General features: G+C 38.1%; 1 protein-coding gene across 1 annotated transcript in view; it reads left to right on the forward strand.

The window, feature by feature from the left end:
• TMLHE (trimethyllysine hydroxylase, epsilon) overlaps window positions 1-18,125 on the forward strand; it is a 61,548-nt gene that overhangs the window by 37,115 nt on the left and 6,308 nt on the right. The window contains exon 5 of the mRNA XM_055563415.1: window positions 669-788. Within this exon, the coding sequence (XP_055419390.1) occupies window positions 669-788 (120 nt within the window). The remainder of the gene's footprint in view (window positions 1-668; window positions 789-18,125) is intronic.

Genomic DNA, 18,125 nt, shown 5'->3' on the forward strand with positions numbered 1-18,125 from the left:
GTTTTCTGATCTTAAGTACAAAGTTTTTTCCATTGCATTTCTAGGTAGTATATGGGTTTATGTTCTGTAGTACTACATGATACATAAACTGACTTTGTCATAGTTAATATTTTCCTTTTACTTCATAAAAACCAGATATAGCTCATTGTGTAGCAGATAGTATGCTGGGTCATTTACCTATGATGTCTATATCTCAAGGAGAGATACAGTGATACAGCAAGTCTCACTAAATACTTGCTAATATAAACTATTCTTTTCTTTTTTTTATTCTTCCATGTCTAAAAGGTGGCTGAAGATCTACATTAATCAGTTCTAAAAGCAGCTACCCAAAAACATCTTTTTCTATGTGAGGAAGGTGAGTGCAGGACAGAAATGTGAACCTGAAAGCTGTTCAAAGCAGACACGTAAACAGAGTGAAATGGTTCCCTATTTTCTGACTACATTATCCTTCCACTAATTCCCCGCAGCTTCCTAGAATATTACTCAGTGGTGGGCTCATTAAGACGGGTGATGAGTTCAACTGATTTCTTTACTTTATAGTTAGATATCTGAACCAAAAAAAAAATTATATTTTTATTTGTAAATAAAAAAAGTATTGTAAAGAGTCTTGAATTACAATAATGAAAATTTCAAATAGCTAAAAGGTCTTCCTATGCTGCATTTGACAGAGAAACCATCTATGGAAGGATGTGGTTTTTCACTTCAGACTTCTCCAGAGGTGACACTGCATACACCAAGCTAGCTCTGGATCGGCACACTGACACCACCTATTTTCAAGAGCCCTGTGGGTAGGTGGATTAGAATTTTCCAAAGTGAGATCATTACATGTGATGGTCTTGAATACTTTCTTAATCATTTTCTGTTTTATTTGAATCAAGATCATATCTGCTGCTGCTTACTTACATAATTATCTCTTTTCTCCTTAGAAATATCTTTTTTAAAGACTCATAGGAATAAAATTTTTTCAAATGATTGAAAATCTACCTTACTACATGAATGGATCTTAATTTTGGTTAATTTACATTTTTATCAAAGTGATTGCAAATAATTTACAAAAAATGTATTGATTAACCATTGGTTTGGGAACTTGTAGTTTTTCATATTTAGTTATGATATTGCAAGTTCAGTTCAGTTCAGTCGCTCAGTCATGTCTGACTCTTTGTGATCCCATGAAGTGCAGCACTCCAGGCCTCCCTGTCCATCACCAACTCCCGGAGTTTACTCAAACTCATGTCCATTGAGTCTGTGATGCCATCCAACTATCTCATCCTCTGTCGTCCCCTTCTCTCCCGCCTTCAGTCTTCTCCAGCATCAGGGTCTTTTCAAATTAGTCATCTCTTCGCATCAGGTGGCCAAAGTATTGGAGTTTCAGCTTCAGCCTCAGTCTTTCCAATGAATATTCAGGACTGATTCCCTTTAGGATAGACTGGATGGATTTCCTTGCAGTTGCAGGATCTCCTTGCAATTATATTGCAAAGGGGTCAATAGTCTAAACACAGCTGCTTTGGGTATGGTATTAAGAGGAATTTGAATCCAATTTACAAGAAGTTGGAGGGGAAAAGTGAATGAAAAATAACCTTTTTTTTAAATAAAATCATTCATTTTAATTGGAGGCTAACTACTTTAAAACACTGTAGTGGTTTTGCCATACATTGACATGAATCTGCCACAGTGTACATGTATTCCCCATCCTGGACCCCCCTCCCACCTCCCTCCCCATCCCATCCCTCTGGGTCATTCCAGTGCACCAGCCCCAAGCACCCTATCCCATGCATCAAAACTGGACTGGTGATCTGTTCCACATATGATAATGTACACATTTCAGTGCCATTCTCCCAAATCATCCCACCCTCGCCCTCCCCCACAGACTCCAAAAGACTGTTCTATACATCTGTGTCTCTTTTGCTGTCTCACATATAGGGTTATCGTTACCATCTTTCTAAATTTGATACATGTGTGTTAGTATACCGTATTGGTGTTTTTCTTTCTGGCTTACTTCACTCTGTATAATAGGCTCCAGTTTCATCTGCCTCATTAGAACTGATTCAAAGGTATTCTTTTTATTTTTTTTTGATTTTTTTAAATTTTATTTTATTTTTAAACTTTGCAAAATTGTATTAGTTTTGCCAAATATCAAAATGAATCCGCCACAGGTATACATGTGTTCCCTATCCTGAACCCTCCTCCCTCCTCCCTCCCCATACCATCCCTCTGGGTTGTCCCAGTGCACTAGCCCCAAGCATCTAGTATCGTGCATCGAACCTGGACTGGCAACTCGTTTCATACATGATATTTTACATGTTTCAATGCCATTCTCCCAAATCTTCCCACCCTCTCCCTCTCCCACAGAGTCCATAACACTGTTCTATACATCAGTGTCTCTTTTGCTGTCTCGTACACAGGGTTATTGTTACCATCTTTCTAAATTCCATATATATGCGTTAGTATACTGTATTGGTGTTTTTCTTTCTGGCTTACTTCACTCTGTATAATAGGCTCCAGTTTCATCCACCTCATTAGAACTGATTCAAATGTATTCTTTTTAATGGCTGAGTAATACTCCATTGTGTATACGTACCACAGCTTTCTTATCCATTCATCTGCTGATGGACATCTAGGTTGCTTCCATGTCCTGGCTATTATAAACAGTGCTGCAATGAACATTGGGGTACAAGTGTCTCTTTCCCTTCTGGTTTCCTCAGTGTGTATGCCCAGCAGTGGGATTGCTGGATCATAAGGCCGTTCTATTTCCAGTTTTTTAAGGAATCTCCACACTGTTCTCCATAGTGGCTGTACTAGTTTGCATTCCCACCAACAGTGTAAGAGGCTTCCCTTTTCTCCACACCCTCTCCAGCATTTATTGCTTGTAGACTTTTGGATTGCAGCCATTCTGACTGGTGTGAAATGGTACCTCATAGTGGTTTTGATTTGCATTTCTCTGATAATGAGTGATGTTGAGCATCTGTTCATGTGTTTCTAAGCCATTTGTATGTCTTCTTTGGAGAAATGTCTATTTAGTTTTTTGGCCCAGTTTTTGATTGGGTCCTTTATTTTTCTGGAGTTGAGCTGTAGGAATTGCTTGTATATTTCTGAGATTAGTTGTTTGTCAGTTGCTTCATTTGCTATTATTTTCTCCCATTCTGAAGGCTGCCTTTTCACCTTGTTAATAGTTTCCTTTGATGTGCAGAAGCTTTTAAGTTTAATTAGGTCCCATTTGTTTATTTTTGCTTTTATTTCCAATATTCTGGGAGGTGGGTCATAGAGGATCCTGCTGTGATGTATGTCAGAGAGTGTTTTGCCTATGTTCTCCTCTAGGAGTTTTATAGTTTCTGGTTTTACTTTGAGATCTTTAATGCATTTTGAGTTTATTTTTGTGTACAGTGTTAGAAAGCATTCTAGTTTCATTCTTTTACAAGTGGTTGACCAGATTTCCCAGCACCACTTGTTAAAGAGATTGTCTTTAATCCATTGTATATTCTTGCCTCCTTTGTCAAAGATAAGGTGTCCATATGTGTGTGGATTTATCTCTGGGCTTTCTATTTTGTTCCATTGATCTATATTTCTGTCTTTGTGCCAGTACCATACTGTCTTGATAACTGTGGCTTTGTAGTAGAGGCTGAAGTCTGGTAGGTTGATTCCTCCAGTTCTATTCTTCTTTCTCAAGATCGCTTTGGCTATTCGAGGTTTTTTGTATTTCCATACAAATTGTGAAATTATTTGTTCTAGCTCTGTGAAGAATACTGTTGGTAGCTTGATAGGGATTGCATTGAATCTATAAATTGCTTTGAGTAGTATACTCATTTTCACTATATTGATTCTTCCAATCCATGAACATGGTATATTTCTCCATCTATTAGTGTCCTCTTTGATTTCTTTCACCAGTGTTTTATAGTGTTCTATATATAGGTCTTTAGTTTCTTTAGGTAGATATATTTCTAAGTATTTTATTCTTTCCATTGAAATGGTGAATGGAATTGTTTCCTTAATTTCACTTTCTGTTTTCTCATTATTAGTGTATAGGAATGCAAGGGATTTCTGTGTGTTGATTTTATATCCTGCAACTTTACTATAATCATTGATTAGTTCCAGTAGTTTTCTGGTTGAGTCTTTAGGGTTTTCTATGTAGAGGATCATGTCATCTGCAAATAGTGAGAGTTTTACTTCTTCTTTTCCAATTTGGATACCTTTTATTTCTTTTTCTTCTCTGATTGCTGTGGCCAAAACTTCCAAAACTATGTTGAATAGTAATGGTAAAAGTGGGCACCCTTGTCTTGTTCCTGACTTTAGAGGAAATGCTTTCAATTGTTCACCATTGAGGATAATGTTTGCTGTGGGTTTGTCATATATAGCTTTTATTATGTTGAGGTATGTTCCTTCTATGCCTGCTTTCTGGAGAGTTTTTATCATAAATGGATGTTGAATTTTGTCAAAGGCTTTCTCTGCATCTATTGAGATAATCATATGGTTTTTATTTTTCAGTTTGTTAATGTGGTGTATTACATTGATTGATTTGTGGATATTGAAGAATCCTTGCATCCCTGGGATAAAGCCCACCTGGTCATGGTGTATGATCTTTTTAATGTGTTGTTGGATTCTGATTGCTAGAATGCTGTTAAGGATTTTTGCATCTATGTTCATCAGTGATATTGGCCTGTAGTTTTCTTTTTTTGTGGGATCTTTGTCAGGTTTTGGTATTAGGGTGATGGTGGCCTCATAGAATGAGTTTGGAAGTTTACCTTCCTCTGCAATTTTCTGGAAGAGTTTGACCAGGATAGGTGTTAGCTCTTCTCTAAATTTTTGGTAGAATTCAGCTGTGAAGCTGTCTAGACCTGGGCTTTTGTTTGCTGGAAGATTTTTGATTACAGTTTCAATTTCCGTGCTTGTGATGGGTCTGTTAAGATTTTCTATTTCTTCCTGGTCGAGTTTTGGAAAGTTGTACTTTTCTAAGAATTTTTCCATTTCTTCCACGTTGTCCATTTTATTGGCATATAATTGTTGATAGTAGTCTCTTATGATCCTTTGTATTTCTGTGTTGTCTGTTGTGATCTCTCCATTTTCATTTCTAATTTTATTGATTTGATTTTTCTCCCTTTGTTTCTTGATGAGTCTGGCTAATGCTTTGTCAATTTTATTTATCCTTTGAAAGAACCAGCTTTTGGCTTTGTTGATTTTTGCTATGGTCTCTTTTTGTTTCTTTTGCATTTATTTCTGCTCTACGTTTTAAGATTTCTTTCCTTCTACTAACCCTGGGGTTCTTCATTTCTTCCTTTTCTAGTTGCTTTAGGTGTAGAGTTAGGTTATTTATTTGACTTTTTTCTTGTTTCTTGAGGTATGCCTGTATTGCTATGAACTTTCCCCTTAGGACTGCTTTTACAGTGTCCCACAGGTTTTGGGTTGTTGTGTTTTCATTTTCATTCGTTTCTATGCAAATTTTAATTTCTTTTTTGATTTCTTCTGTGATTTATTGGTTATTCAGCAGCGTGTTGTTCAGCCTCCATATGTTGGAATTTTTAGTAGTTTTTCTCCTGTAATTGAGATCTAATCTTACTGCATTGTGGTCGGAAAAGATGCTTGGAATGATTTCTACTTTTTTGAATTTACCAAGGCTAGCTTTATGGCCCAGGATGTGATCTATCCTGGAGAAGACTCCATGTGGGCTTGAGAAAAAGGTGAAATTCATTATTTTGGGATGAAATGTCCTATAGATATCAATTAGGTCTAACTGGTCTATTGTATCGTTTAAAGTTTGTGTTTCCTTGTTAATTTTCTGTTTAGTTGATCTATCCATAGGTGTGAGTGGGGTATTAAAGTCTCCCACTATTATTGTGTTATTGTTAATTTCTCCTTTCATACTTGTTAGCATTTGTCTTACTGCGGTGCTCCCGTGTTGGGTGTATATATATTTATAATTGTTATATCTTGTTCTTGGATTGATCCTTTGATCATTATGTAGTGACCTTTTTTGTCTCTTTTCACAGTCTTTGTTTTAAAGTCTATTTTATCTGATATGAGTATTGCTACTCCTGCTTTCTTTTGGTCCCTATTTGCATGGAAGATCTTTTTCCAGCCCTTCACTTTCAGTCTGTATGTGTCCCCTGTTTTGAGGTGGGTCTCTTGTAGACAACATATGTAGGGGTCTTGTTTTTGTATCCATTCAGCCACTCTTTGTCTTTTGGTTGGGGCATTCAACCCATTTACATTTAAGGTAATTACTGATAAGTATGATCCCATTGCCATTTACTTTATTGTTTTGGGTTCGAATTTATACACCGTTTTTGTGTTTCCTGTCTAGAGAAGATCCTTTAGTATTTGTTGGAGAGCTGGTTTGGTGGTGCAGAATTCTCTCAGCTTTTGCTTGTCTGAAAAGCTTTTGATTTCTCCTTCATACTTGAATGAGATCCTTGCTGGGTACAATAATCTGGGCTGTAGGTTATTTTATTTCATCATTTTAAGTATGTCTTGCCATTCCCTCCTGGCTTGAAGAGTTTCTATTGAAAGATCAGCTGTTATCCTTATGGGAATTCCCTTGTGTGTTATTTGTTGTTTTTCCCTTGCTGCTTTTAATATTTGTTCTTTGTGTTTGATCTTTGTTAATGTGATTAATATGTGTCTTGGGGTGTTTCGCCTTGGGTTTATCCTGTTTGGGACTCTCTGGATTTCTTGGACTTGGGTGATTATTTCCTTCCCCATTTTAGGGAAGTTTTCAACTATTATCTCTTCAAGTATTTTCTCATGGTCTTTCTTTTTGTCTTCTTCTTCTGGGACCCCTATGATTCGAATGTTGTAGCATTTAGTATTGTCCTGGAGGTCTCTGAGATTGTCCTCATTTCTTTTAATTCGTTTTTCTTTTACCCTCTCTGATTCCTTTATTTCTACCATTCTATCTTCTAATTCACTAATCCTATCTTCTGCCTCTGTTATTCTACTATTTGTTGCCTCCAGAGTGTTTTTTATTTCACTTATTGCATTATTCATTATATATTGACTCTTTTTCATTTCTTCTAATTCCTTGTTAAACCTTTCTTGCATCTTCTCAATCCTTGCCTCCAGGCTATTTATCTGTGATTCCATTTTAATTTCAAGATTTTGGATCAATTTCACTATCATTATTCGGAATTCTTTATCAGGTAGATTCCCTATCTCTTCCTCTTTGGTTTGGTTTGGTGGGCATTTATCCTGTTCCTTTATCTGCTGGGTATTCCTCTGTCTCTTCATCTTGTTTAAATTGCTGAGTTTGGGGTGTCCTTTCTGTATTCTGGCAGTTTGTGGAGTTCTCTTTATTGTGGCGTTTCCTCGCTGTGTGTGGGTTTGTACAGGTGGCTTGTCAAGGTTTCCTGGTTAGGGAAGCTTGTGTCGGTGTTCTGGTGGGTGGAGCTGTATTTCTTCTCTCTGGAGTGCAATGAAGTGTCCAGTATGAGTTATGAGATGTCTATGGTTTTGGGGTGACTTTGGGCAGCCTGTATCTTGAAGCTCAGGGCTATGTTCCTTGGTTGCTGGAGAATTTGCTTGGTATGTCTTGCCCTGGAACTTGTTGGCCCTTGTGCGGTGCTTGGTTTCAGTGTAGGTATGGAGGCGTTTGATGAACTCCTATCAATTAATGTTCCTTGGAGTCAGGAATTCCCTGGAGTCAGGGTTTGGACTTAAGCCTCCTACTTCCAGTTATCGGTCTTATTTTTACAGTAGTTTCAAAACTTCTCCTTCTATACAGCACCATTGATAAAACATCTACATTAAGGATGAAAAGTTTCTCTACCGTGAGGGTCACTTAGAGAGGTTCACAGCGTTATATGGAGAAGAGAAGAGGGAGGAGGGAATTAGAGGTGACCCAAATGAGATGAGGTGGGATCAATAGTGGAGAGAGTGGGCTAGCCAGTAATCTCTTCCTTATGTGCACTCCACAACTGGACCGCTCAGAGATGTTCACGGAGTTATACGAGAAGAGAAGGAGGAGGAAGGAGACAGAGGTGGCCAGAAGAATAAAAGGGGGGAATGAAAAGGAGGGAGACTGATCCAGCCAGTAATCAGTTCCCTAAGTGTTCTCCACCATCTGGAACACACAGAAATTCACAGAGTTGGGTGGAGTAGAGAGGGGTTAGGGAGGAGACACAGGCGACCTGGTGGAGAAAAAGGAGAATCCAAAGGGAGAGAGAGCAGTCAAGCCAGTAATCTCGCTCCCTAGTGAAAAATGGGTCCTGAAGATTGGGTTCTTAAAGGTACAAAATTGGTAACAAATACATAAAAGCAAAAATTAAAAATCTAGAGTAGAGTTTGGAATTTCAAAAATACGATGTTAAAGAAAAGAAGAAGGAAAAGAAAGAGAGAAAAATGAACAAACAAAAACAAACAAGGTTGCGAAAATTATAAAGAAACTACAGGTACAAAATTGATAACTAATACCAAAAAGCAAAAGTTAAAAATCTAGAGTAAAGTTTGGAATTTCAAAAATACAATGGTAAAAAAAAAAGAAGAAAAATAAAGAGAGAAAACAAACAAACAAACAAACATAAACAAACAATGTCGCAAAAAATAGAAAGAAAATACAGGTACAAAATTGATATCAAATACCAAAAAGCATAAATTAAAAATCTTGAGTAGAGTTTGGAATTTCAGATGTACAATGTTATATAAAAAAAAGAAGAGAAAGAAACAAAGAAGAAAAAAAAAAAGTCACAGAAATTATAAAAAAAACTATAAGTACAAAATTGATAACATATATCAAAAAGCTAAAATTAAAAATGCAGAGTAGAGTTTGGAGTTTCAAAAATACAATGTTAAAGAAAAGAAGAAAAAAAAAATAAGGTCAAAAAATTCTAAAATATATATATATATATATATATGAAGTTTGCTGAAGAAGAAAAAAATAGGGTCTTATTTTTTGCAAAGTAATAGGTTATAAAAGTGAAAATTAAAGGAACAATAGAGGACTTAAAAAATTTTTTTTAATTTAAAAACAGAAAAAAAAAAGAAAGAATGATCATAAAAATAGTAAAAGTATATCTAGGACTTTCTCTGGTTTTGTTGTGAGTATTGTGGGTTCAGTTCATTTTTGGCTAGTTCCTTGGTCCGACTTATATTTCTCAATATTTATAGGCCCCTTCCTATGTAGTCCGTAGTAACCACAGGGTTTTAATCTATGGCCTGTAGCTTCCAAGGCGTTTCCCTCTGTTATAGCTTCTTCTGTTTGCTGGTCTCTTCAGTGTCTGGTTTCCACCCTGACACAAAGGGGACTGTGGAGGACACTTTTTTTTTTTTTTTAGGCTCACTTGTTCAGTCGCGTTGTGGGGAGGGAGGGAGGGATGCTGCAAACAAATAACACTGGCATGCGCTCGCAGTGCCTCAGCCACACTGGGTCTGCCCCCACTCACGGCACGTGTAGCCTCCCTGCCCACACTGCTCGGGCTCTAGGTTGTTCCACCAGGAACAATCAGAGGCCGGCCCTGGGCTGAGCTCCCAGGTCCAAGCCGCTCAGGTTCAGGCACTCGGGTAGTCCTCAGAGGCACAGACTCGGTTGGGCCTGCGTTTTGTGCTCTTCCCAGGTCCGAGCAGCTCAGGTGATGAGGTGTTTGGTGAGCGCCATTGCTGCGACTTATCACCTCCCCACCACTCGGTTATCTGGGTGTAAAACCGGCACACCTTCTCAGGCAGATGTTGACCGTCCAGACCCCCAAGAAGTTTTACTTAGCAAAGAAACCTGCTTACGGTTTTATAGATAATGTCTCTCTGGGGCTGCAATTGCCCCCTTCCGGCTCTGGCTGCCTGTCACCGGAGGGGGAAGGTCTGCAGCCGGCTATCTCTGTTCAGTCCTTTGTTCCGTGCGCGGGCCTGGCAGTGTCTTAGGTTAGGGCTGGCTTTTTGCGCGGTAGATATCCCACAGTCTGGTTTGCGAGGCCAAATTATTTCGCTCAGATAGCGCTCAGGGTATTCAGGCCAGGTTCTTACTCAAAGCAATGCACCCCGCGCCGTGCCTCCCTGCCCAGCCCCCGCTTGCTAATGGCGTGTGCAGGCGTCTGCACTGCTTGTCCCCTAGGGGAGTTACCGTAGGGCTCGCAATCTGTGAGTTTTAATTGTTTGTTTATTTTTTCTCCCTGTTATGTTGCCCTCTGTGCTTCCAAAGCTCGGCACAGATTCGGCAGTGAGAAGGTTTCCTGGTGTTTGGAAACTTCTCTCTTTTTAAGACTTCCTTCCCGGGACAGAACTCCGTCCCTCCCTCTTTTGTCTTTTTTTTGTCTTTTATATTTTACCTCCTTTCGAAGACTTGGGTTGTTTTTCTGGGTGCCTGATGTCCTCTGCCGGCATTCAGAAGCTGTTTTGTGGAGTTTACTCGACGTTTAAATGCTCTTTTGATGAATTTGTGGGGGAGAAAGTGTTCTCCCCATCCTACTCCTCCGCCATCTTGGCTCCTCCCCTGATTCAAAGGTATTCTTTTTAATGGCTGAGTAATATTCCATTGTGTATATGTACCACAGCTTTCTTAACCATTCATCTGCTGATGGACATCTAGGTTGCTTCCATGTCCTGGCTATTATAAACAGTGCTGTGATGAACATTGGGGTACACGTGTCTCTTTCAATTCTGGTTTCCTCAGTGTGTATGCTGAACAGTGGGATTGCTGGGTCATAAGGCAGTTCTATTTCCAGTTTTTTAAGGAATCTCCACACTATTCTCCATAGTGGCTGTACTAGTTTCCACTTCTACCAACAGTGTAAGAGAGATCCCTTTTCTCCACACCCTCTCCAGCACTTATTGCTTGTAGACTTTTGGATAGCAGCCATTCTGACTTGCGTGAAATGGCACCTCACTGTGGTTTTGATTTGCATTTCTCTGATAATGAGTGATGTTGAGCATCTTTTCATGTGTTTGTTAGCCATCTGTATGTCTTCTTTGGAGGAATGTCTGTTTAGTTCTTTGGCCCATTTTTTGATTGGGTCGCTTATTTTTCTGGAATTGAGCTGCAGGAGTTCCTTGTATATTTTTGAGATTAATTCCTTGTCAGTTGCTTCATTTGCTATTATTTTTTCCCATTCTGAAGGCTGTCTTTTCACCTTGCTTATATTTTCCTTTGTTGTGCAAAAGGTTTTAAGTTTAACTAGGTCCCATTTGTTTATTTTTGCTTTATTTCCATTACTCTGGGAGGTGGGTCATAGAGGATCCTGCTGTGGTTTATGTCGGAGAGTGTTTTGCTTATGTTTTCCTCTAGGAGTTTTATAGTTTCTGGTCTTATGTTTAGATCTTTAACCCATTTTGAGTTTATTTTTGTGTATGGTGTTAGAAAGTGTTCTAGTTTCATTCTTGTACAAGTGGTTGACCAGTTTTCTCAGCACCACTTGTTAAAGAGATTGTCTTTTCTCCATTGTATAGTCTTGCTTCCTTTGTCGAAGATAAGGTGTCCATAGGTGCATGGATTTATCTCTGAGCTTTGTATTTTGTTCCATTGATCTATATTTCTGTCTTTGTGCCAGTACCATACTGTCTTGATGACTGTAGCTTTGTAGTAGAGCCTGAAGTCAGGCAGGTTGATTCCTCCAGTTCCATTCTTCTTTCTCAAGATTGCTTTGGCTATTCGAGGTTTTTTGTATTTCCATACAAATTGTGAGATTATTTGTTTTGGTTCTGTGAGAAATACCGTTGGCAGCTTGATAGGGATTGCATTGAATCTATAGATTGCTTTGGGTAGTATACTCATTTTCACTATATTGATTCTTCCAATCCATGAACATGGTATATTTCTCCATCTCTTTGTGTCCTCTTTGCTTTCTTTCATCAGTGTTTTATAGTTTTCTATATATAGGTCTTTTGTTTCTTTAGGTAGATATATTCCTAACTATTTAATTCTTTTTGTTGCAATGGTGAATGGAATTGTTTCCTTAATTTCTCTTTCTGTTTTCTCATTGTTAGTGTATAGGAATGCAAGGGATTTCTCTGTGTTAATGTTATATCCTGCAACTTTACTATATTCATTGATTAGGTCTAGTAATTTTCTGGTGGAGTCTTCAGGGTTTTCTATGTAGAGGATCATGTCATCTGCAAACAGTGAGAGTTTTACTTCTTCCTTTCCAACCTGGATTCCTTTTATTTCTTTTTATGCTCTGATAGCTGTGGCCAAAACTTCCAAAATTCTGTTGAGTAGTAGTGGTGAGAGTGGGCACCCTTGTCTTGTTCCTGACTTTAGGGGAAATGCTGTCAATTTTTCACCATTGTGGATAATGTTTGCTGTGGGTTTGTCATATATAGCTTTTATTATGTTGAGCTATGTTCCTTTTATTCCTGCTTTCTGGGTTTTTTTTTTTTTTTTTATCATAAATGGATGTTGAATTTTGTCAAAGGCTTTCTCTGCATCTATTGAGATAATCATATGGTTTTTATCTTTCAATTTGTTAACGTGGTGTATTATGTTGATTGCTTTGTGGGCAGATATTGAAGAATCCTTGCATCCCTGGGATAAAGCCCACTTGGTCGTGATATATGATCTTTTTAATATGTTGTTGGATTCTGTTTGCTAGAATTTTTAAAGGATTTTTGCATCTATGTTCATCAGTGATATTGGCCTGGAGTTTTGTTTTGGTGGCATCTTTGTCTGGTTTTGGTATTAGGGTGATGGTAGCCTCATAGAATGAGTTTGGAAGTTTACCTTCCTCTGCAATTTTCTGGAAGAGTTTGAGTAGGATAGGTGTTAGCTATTCTCTAAATTTTTGGTAGAATTCAGCTGTGAAGGCTTGGGTCCTGGACTTTTGTTTGCTGGAAGATTTCTGATTACAGTTTCAATTTCCGTGCTTGTGATGGGTCTGTTAAGATTTTCCATTTCTCCTTGGTTCAGTTTTGGAAAGTTGTACTTTTCTAAGAATATGTCCATTTCTTCCACGTTGCCCATTTTATTGGCATATGGTTGCTGACAGTAGTCTCTTATGATCCTTTGTATTTCTGTATTGTCTGCTGTGATCTCTCCATTTCCATTTCTAGTTTTGTTGATTTCATTCTTCTCCCTTTGTTTCTTGATGAGTCTGACTAATGGTTTGTCAATTTTATTTATCTTCTCAAAGAACCAGCTTTTGGCTTTGTTGATTTTTGCTATGGTCTCTTTTGTTTCTTTTGCATTTATTTCTGCCCTAATTTTTAAGATTTCTTTCCTCCTACTAACCCTGGGGTTCTTCATTTTTTCCTTTTCTAGTTGCTTTAGGTGTAGAGTTAGGTTGTTTATTTGATTTTTTTCTTGTTTCTCGAGGTAAGCTTGTATTGCTATGAACCTTCCCCTTAGCACTGCTTTTAGTGTCCCATACATTTCGGGTTGTTGTGTTTTCATTTTCATTCGTTTCTATGCATATTTTTATTTCTTTTTTGATTTCTTCTGTGATTTGTTGGTTATTGAGCAGCATGTGGTTCAGCTTCCATGTGTTGGAATTTTTAATAGTTTTTGTCCTGTAATTGACATCTATCTTACTGCATTGTTTTCAGAAAAGATGCTTGGAATGATTTCAATTTTTTTTAATTTACCAAGGGTAGGTTGATGGCCCAGGATGTGATCTATCCTGGAGAAGGTTCCATGTGCACTTGAGAGAAAGGTGAAATTCATTGTTTTGGGGTGAAATGTCCTATAGATGTCAATTAGGTTTAACTGGTCTATTGTATCATTTAAAGTTTGTGTTTCCTTGTTACTTTTCTGTTTAGTTGATCTATCCATAGGTTTGAGTGGGGTATTAAAGTCTTCCACTATTATTGTGTTATTGTTAATTTCCCCTTTCATACTTGTTAGCATTTGCCCTACACAATGTAGTGCTCCTATGTTGGGTGCATATATATTTTAATTGCTATATCTTCTTATATTGATCCTTTGATCATTATGTAGTGTCCTTCTTTGTCTCTTTTCTTGGCCTTTATTTTAAAGTCTATCTTATCTGATATGAGTATTGCTACTCCTGATTTCTTTTGGTCTCTATTTGTGTGGAATATCTTTTTCCAGCCTTTCACTTTCAGTCTGTGTATGTCCCTTTTTTTGAGGTGGGTCTCTTGTAGACAACATATATAGGGGTCTTGTTTTTGTGTCCATTCATCCAGTCTTTGTCTTTTGGTTGGGGCATTCAACCCATTTACATTTAAGGCAATTATTGATAAGTATGATCCCATTGCCATTTACTTTGTTGTTTTGAGTTTGAGTTTATAAACCCTTTCTGTGTTTCCTGTCTAGAGAAGATCCTTTAGCATTTGTTGGAGAGCTGGTTTGGTGGTGCTGAATTCTCTCAGCTTTTGCTTGTCTGTAAAGCTTTTGATTTCTCCTTCATATTTGAATGAGGTCCTTGCTGGGTACAGTAATCTGGGTTGTAGATTTTTCTCTTTCATCACTTTAAGTATGTCCTGTCATTCCCTTCTGTCCTCAAGAGTTTCTATTGAATGATCAGCTGTTATCCTTATGGGAATCCCCTTGTGTGTTTTTTGTTGTTTTTCCCTTGCTGCTTTTATTGTGTTCTTTGTGTTTGATCTTTGTTAATTTGATTAATATGTGTCTTGGGGTGTTTCGCCTTGGGTTTATCCTGTTTGTGACTCTCTGGGTTTCTTGGACTTGGGTGACTATTTCCTTCCCCATTTTAGGGAAGTTTTCAACTATTATCTCCTGAAGTATTTTCTCATGGTTTTTCTTTTTGTCTTCTTCATCTGGGACTCCTATGATTCGAACATTGGGGCATTTAACATTGTCCCAGAGGTCTCTGAGGTTGTCCTCATTTCTTTTAATTCTTTTTTTCTTTTTTCCTCTCTGCTTCATTTATTTCTACCATTCTATTTTCTACCTCGTTTATCCTATCTTCTGCCTCCGTTATTCTACTGTTGGTTCCCAGAGTGTTTTTGATCTCATTTGTTGCATTATTCACTATATATTGACTCTTTTTTATTTCTTCTTGGTCAAAAAATAACCTTCTTGTGTGGACTCAGTAGCTATTGAGCCAAAGATAATATACGCCATACTTTTTTTCCATGTTTATTGAGATATAATTGATGTATAACATTTTGCAAATATGAGGTGTACTTGTGTTGATTTGACACAGTTATGTACTGCAGTATGATCACCACTAGTAGCTAACAGAGACTAGATCTTTCTCATCACAGAGAAGAAATGGTAATTACTTGATATGATAGATACCATACTTAACTTTCCTACCATTTGCCACTTATTAGAGGTACCTCTGTGGTTATTTTGTTACTGCTATTGCTGTTGTTTTTTGATCTTCTACATATAGATAATGAACCCAAGGCACAAATATATGAGTAAAACATGCATAAGTATGAATTCAAAAGGGCTTTCCAGGTGGCACTAGTGGTAAAGAATGTACCTGCCAATGTAGGAGACATAAGAGATACAAGTTCAATCCCTGGGTTGGGAAGATGCCCTGGAGGAGAGCATGGAAACCCAGTCCAGTATTCCTACCTGGAAAACCCCATGGACAGAGGAGCCTGGTGGGCAACAGTCCATGGGGTCACACAGAGTCAGACATGACTGAAATGACTTAGCACACATGCACACATGAATTCATAAAGACAATACAAGAGGATGATAATATCCAGTTGATTGTAGTTACTCCGATTTCCTTTGAGGATTGGAACCTAAGAATGTTTGCTTCAGAAAAGGTAGAATAAAACGTGTTTTAGATGTCTGGCTCAATGTTATCAATATACAAAACCACCCACAGCCCTGCATTCTCATTCTCTGGGACACAGAAAGAAGAATATGAGGAAATGGGATGAGAAACAGTTGGACAGGTGTTGAGGTACAAATATTGACTAGCTCTTTTCTCTCTGACCACTACTGTAGATACACAGTTAGCTGTGCCTTTAATTTAACCCTTTCTAGTCAATGGGGAGAGCCAAGACATTAGCAGTACAGTGAGAGTGGTTGAGTTCAGGCTATGGCATCAACCAGACCTGGATTTGCATCCCAGCTGGAATATACATTAGCTTTGTGATCTTGGAAAAGAACCTCTCAGTACCTCAGTTTTTTCATCTGTAGAATGGGACTAGTAATAAAACCTGCCAATTAGTATTGCTTAGGGATTAAGTTGCGCTTCCAGGTGGCCCTAGTGATAAAGAACTCACCTGTCAATGCCGGAGACGTAAGAGCCATGGGTTCGATCCCTGGGTCGGGAAGATTCCCTGGAGGAAAGAATGGCAACCCACTCCAGTATTCTTGCCTGGAGAATCCCATAGATAGGGAAGCCTGGCAGGCTACAGCCCATGGGGTCACAAAGAGTCAGACACCACTGAAGCGGCTTAGCACACACACAGGGATTAAGTTACATGATATATTTAAAGCACTTGGATACTTTCTGGAACATATGAGGTGTTCAATAAATGCTGGTTATTGTTCTTATCATTTTAGCCATTGTCATCATCATCATCATCGTTTTATGCCTTATGCTTTCTAAAGTTACCTTTGCTCAGGATCTCATTCTTTCCAACCTCCTTGGGGATTTCTCCTGCCTATCAACTTCTCAGTTCTTAAATCTCTATTTTTGTACACTTCCTTTGACTCTGTCTTCCTCTACTTACAGCCCCACCTCTTATTCCTCACCCTTACAGCTAGACTTATTAAAATAATTATCTACATTTGGTATTTTTTCATTCTCACTTCTTATTCACTCTTCAAACCTGTAGTCAGCTAGTTTATCCAACCCCCTCTCAATTAAAATTACTCTCTCCAAAGTCACCAGCAAGTAACTTATTGCCATCCCCAGTGTGTACCTTTCAGTCTTTATCTCATTGGAATCCTGGGGCCATTAACCTCTACCTCTTCTTGAATAGCCTTTCTTTTCTAGTTTTCCTTCTACATCTATAGTCAGTTTTCCTCAGTCTCCTATGCTGGCTTATTTTCTTTTATCTGTGTCATAAATATTGTTCCTCAAAATTTTCTCCTTCTCCTTCTTTTCTTGCTTGAAATTATCTCTCCAAATGACTGCTATGCTCTTGGCTTTAGCCATCACCTACAGATAGCTACAGACAGGACTTCCCTGGTGGCTCAGACAGTAAAGCATTTGCCTAAAATGCAGGAGACCTGGGTTCAATCCCTGTGTCAGGAAGATCTCCTGGAGAAGGAAACGGCAACTCACTCCAGTACTCTTGCCTGGAAAACCCATGGACAGAGGAGCCTGGTGGGCTACAGTCCATGGGGTCGCAAAGAGTCAGACACGACTGAGTGACTTCACTTCACTTCACAGACAGCTACAAAATCTACCTCTCTTCTAAGATAAACATCTTCCACTGGCTACTAAATAATCCTAACCTAGAAATTTTGCAGAAAGCTCAACATAGCCAGGACTGACCTTATTCATTTTAATTGTATTTACCCTACATTCTCCTTGATTTTATTCCTTCTACCTTTATTTATGTTTATCACTTATTTTACTTCGTTGTTTACTTTTCCTTACTTTTGCTTTTTTCCTTAAATTACTATTGATTTTATTTTTCCCTTGTTAATTTGAAATTATTACTTTAGGTTTCCAGTCCATTAATAATTGACTTGCCTTTTCCTATTAATTTTTCAGTCATATGTAACTTAATTATTTCAAAATGTCCCTAAACTGAACGACTTCCTCAACCCTTCACAGCCCCTTATTACCATCGAATTATGCATCTGCCTCATTCTCTTGGCAAATGGGCATTATTACTTGTCAAGTTGCCCAGGGGAAAAACCTACAGTCATTCTAGATTTTTGCCTATTCTTCATCCTCCACATCTAATCATTTATTTCTTAGATGTGTCCTCTTTTCTATAAGCTCAAGTTCTCAGTATTTTTCTCTCCAGTTTCAGTTATCCACGTTGTTTTTCATGTTTTTGTCATCTTGCTTCTCACCAGTTAATGTCGCATCTTAGTTTAAAATCCTGTGATTCTCTGTGCTAAGCCAACAGGAACTTATCACTCTCTTCCTTGAATATACCTTGCTGTTCTACATTGATATGTTTGGTCATACCTTTTTCCTGCCTGAAATGCCCTCTCCTCACCTCAGTCTCATTCCAGCCCAAGCCTTGCTCATTCTTTAAAACTAAGCAAAATCATTCTCATCCACATCTCAAAAAATTTATCTATACAACATTCCACTACAATAATTTCCTCTTTTTGTGGCTCCACTGTTTTGTATACAACTTTA

This window comes from Bubalus kerabau, chromosome X (genome assembly GCF_029407905.1).
Source record: "Bubalus kerabau isolate K-KA32 ecotype Philippines breed swamp buffalo chromosome X, PCC_UOA_SB_1v2, whole genome shotgun sequence".
NCBI classification, from domain to species: domain Eukaryota; kingdom Metazoa; phylum Chordata; class Mammalia; order Artiodactyla; family Bovidae; genus Bubalus; species Bubalus kerabau.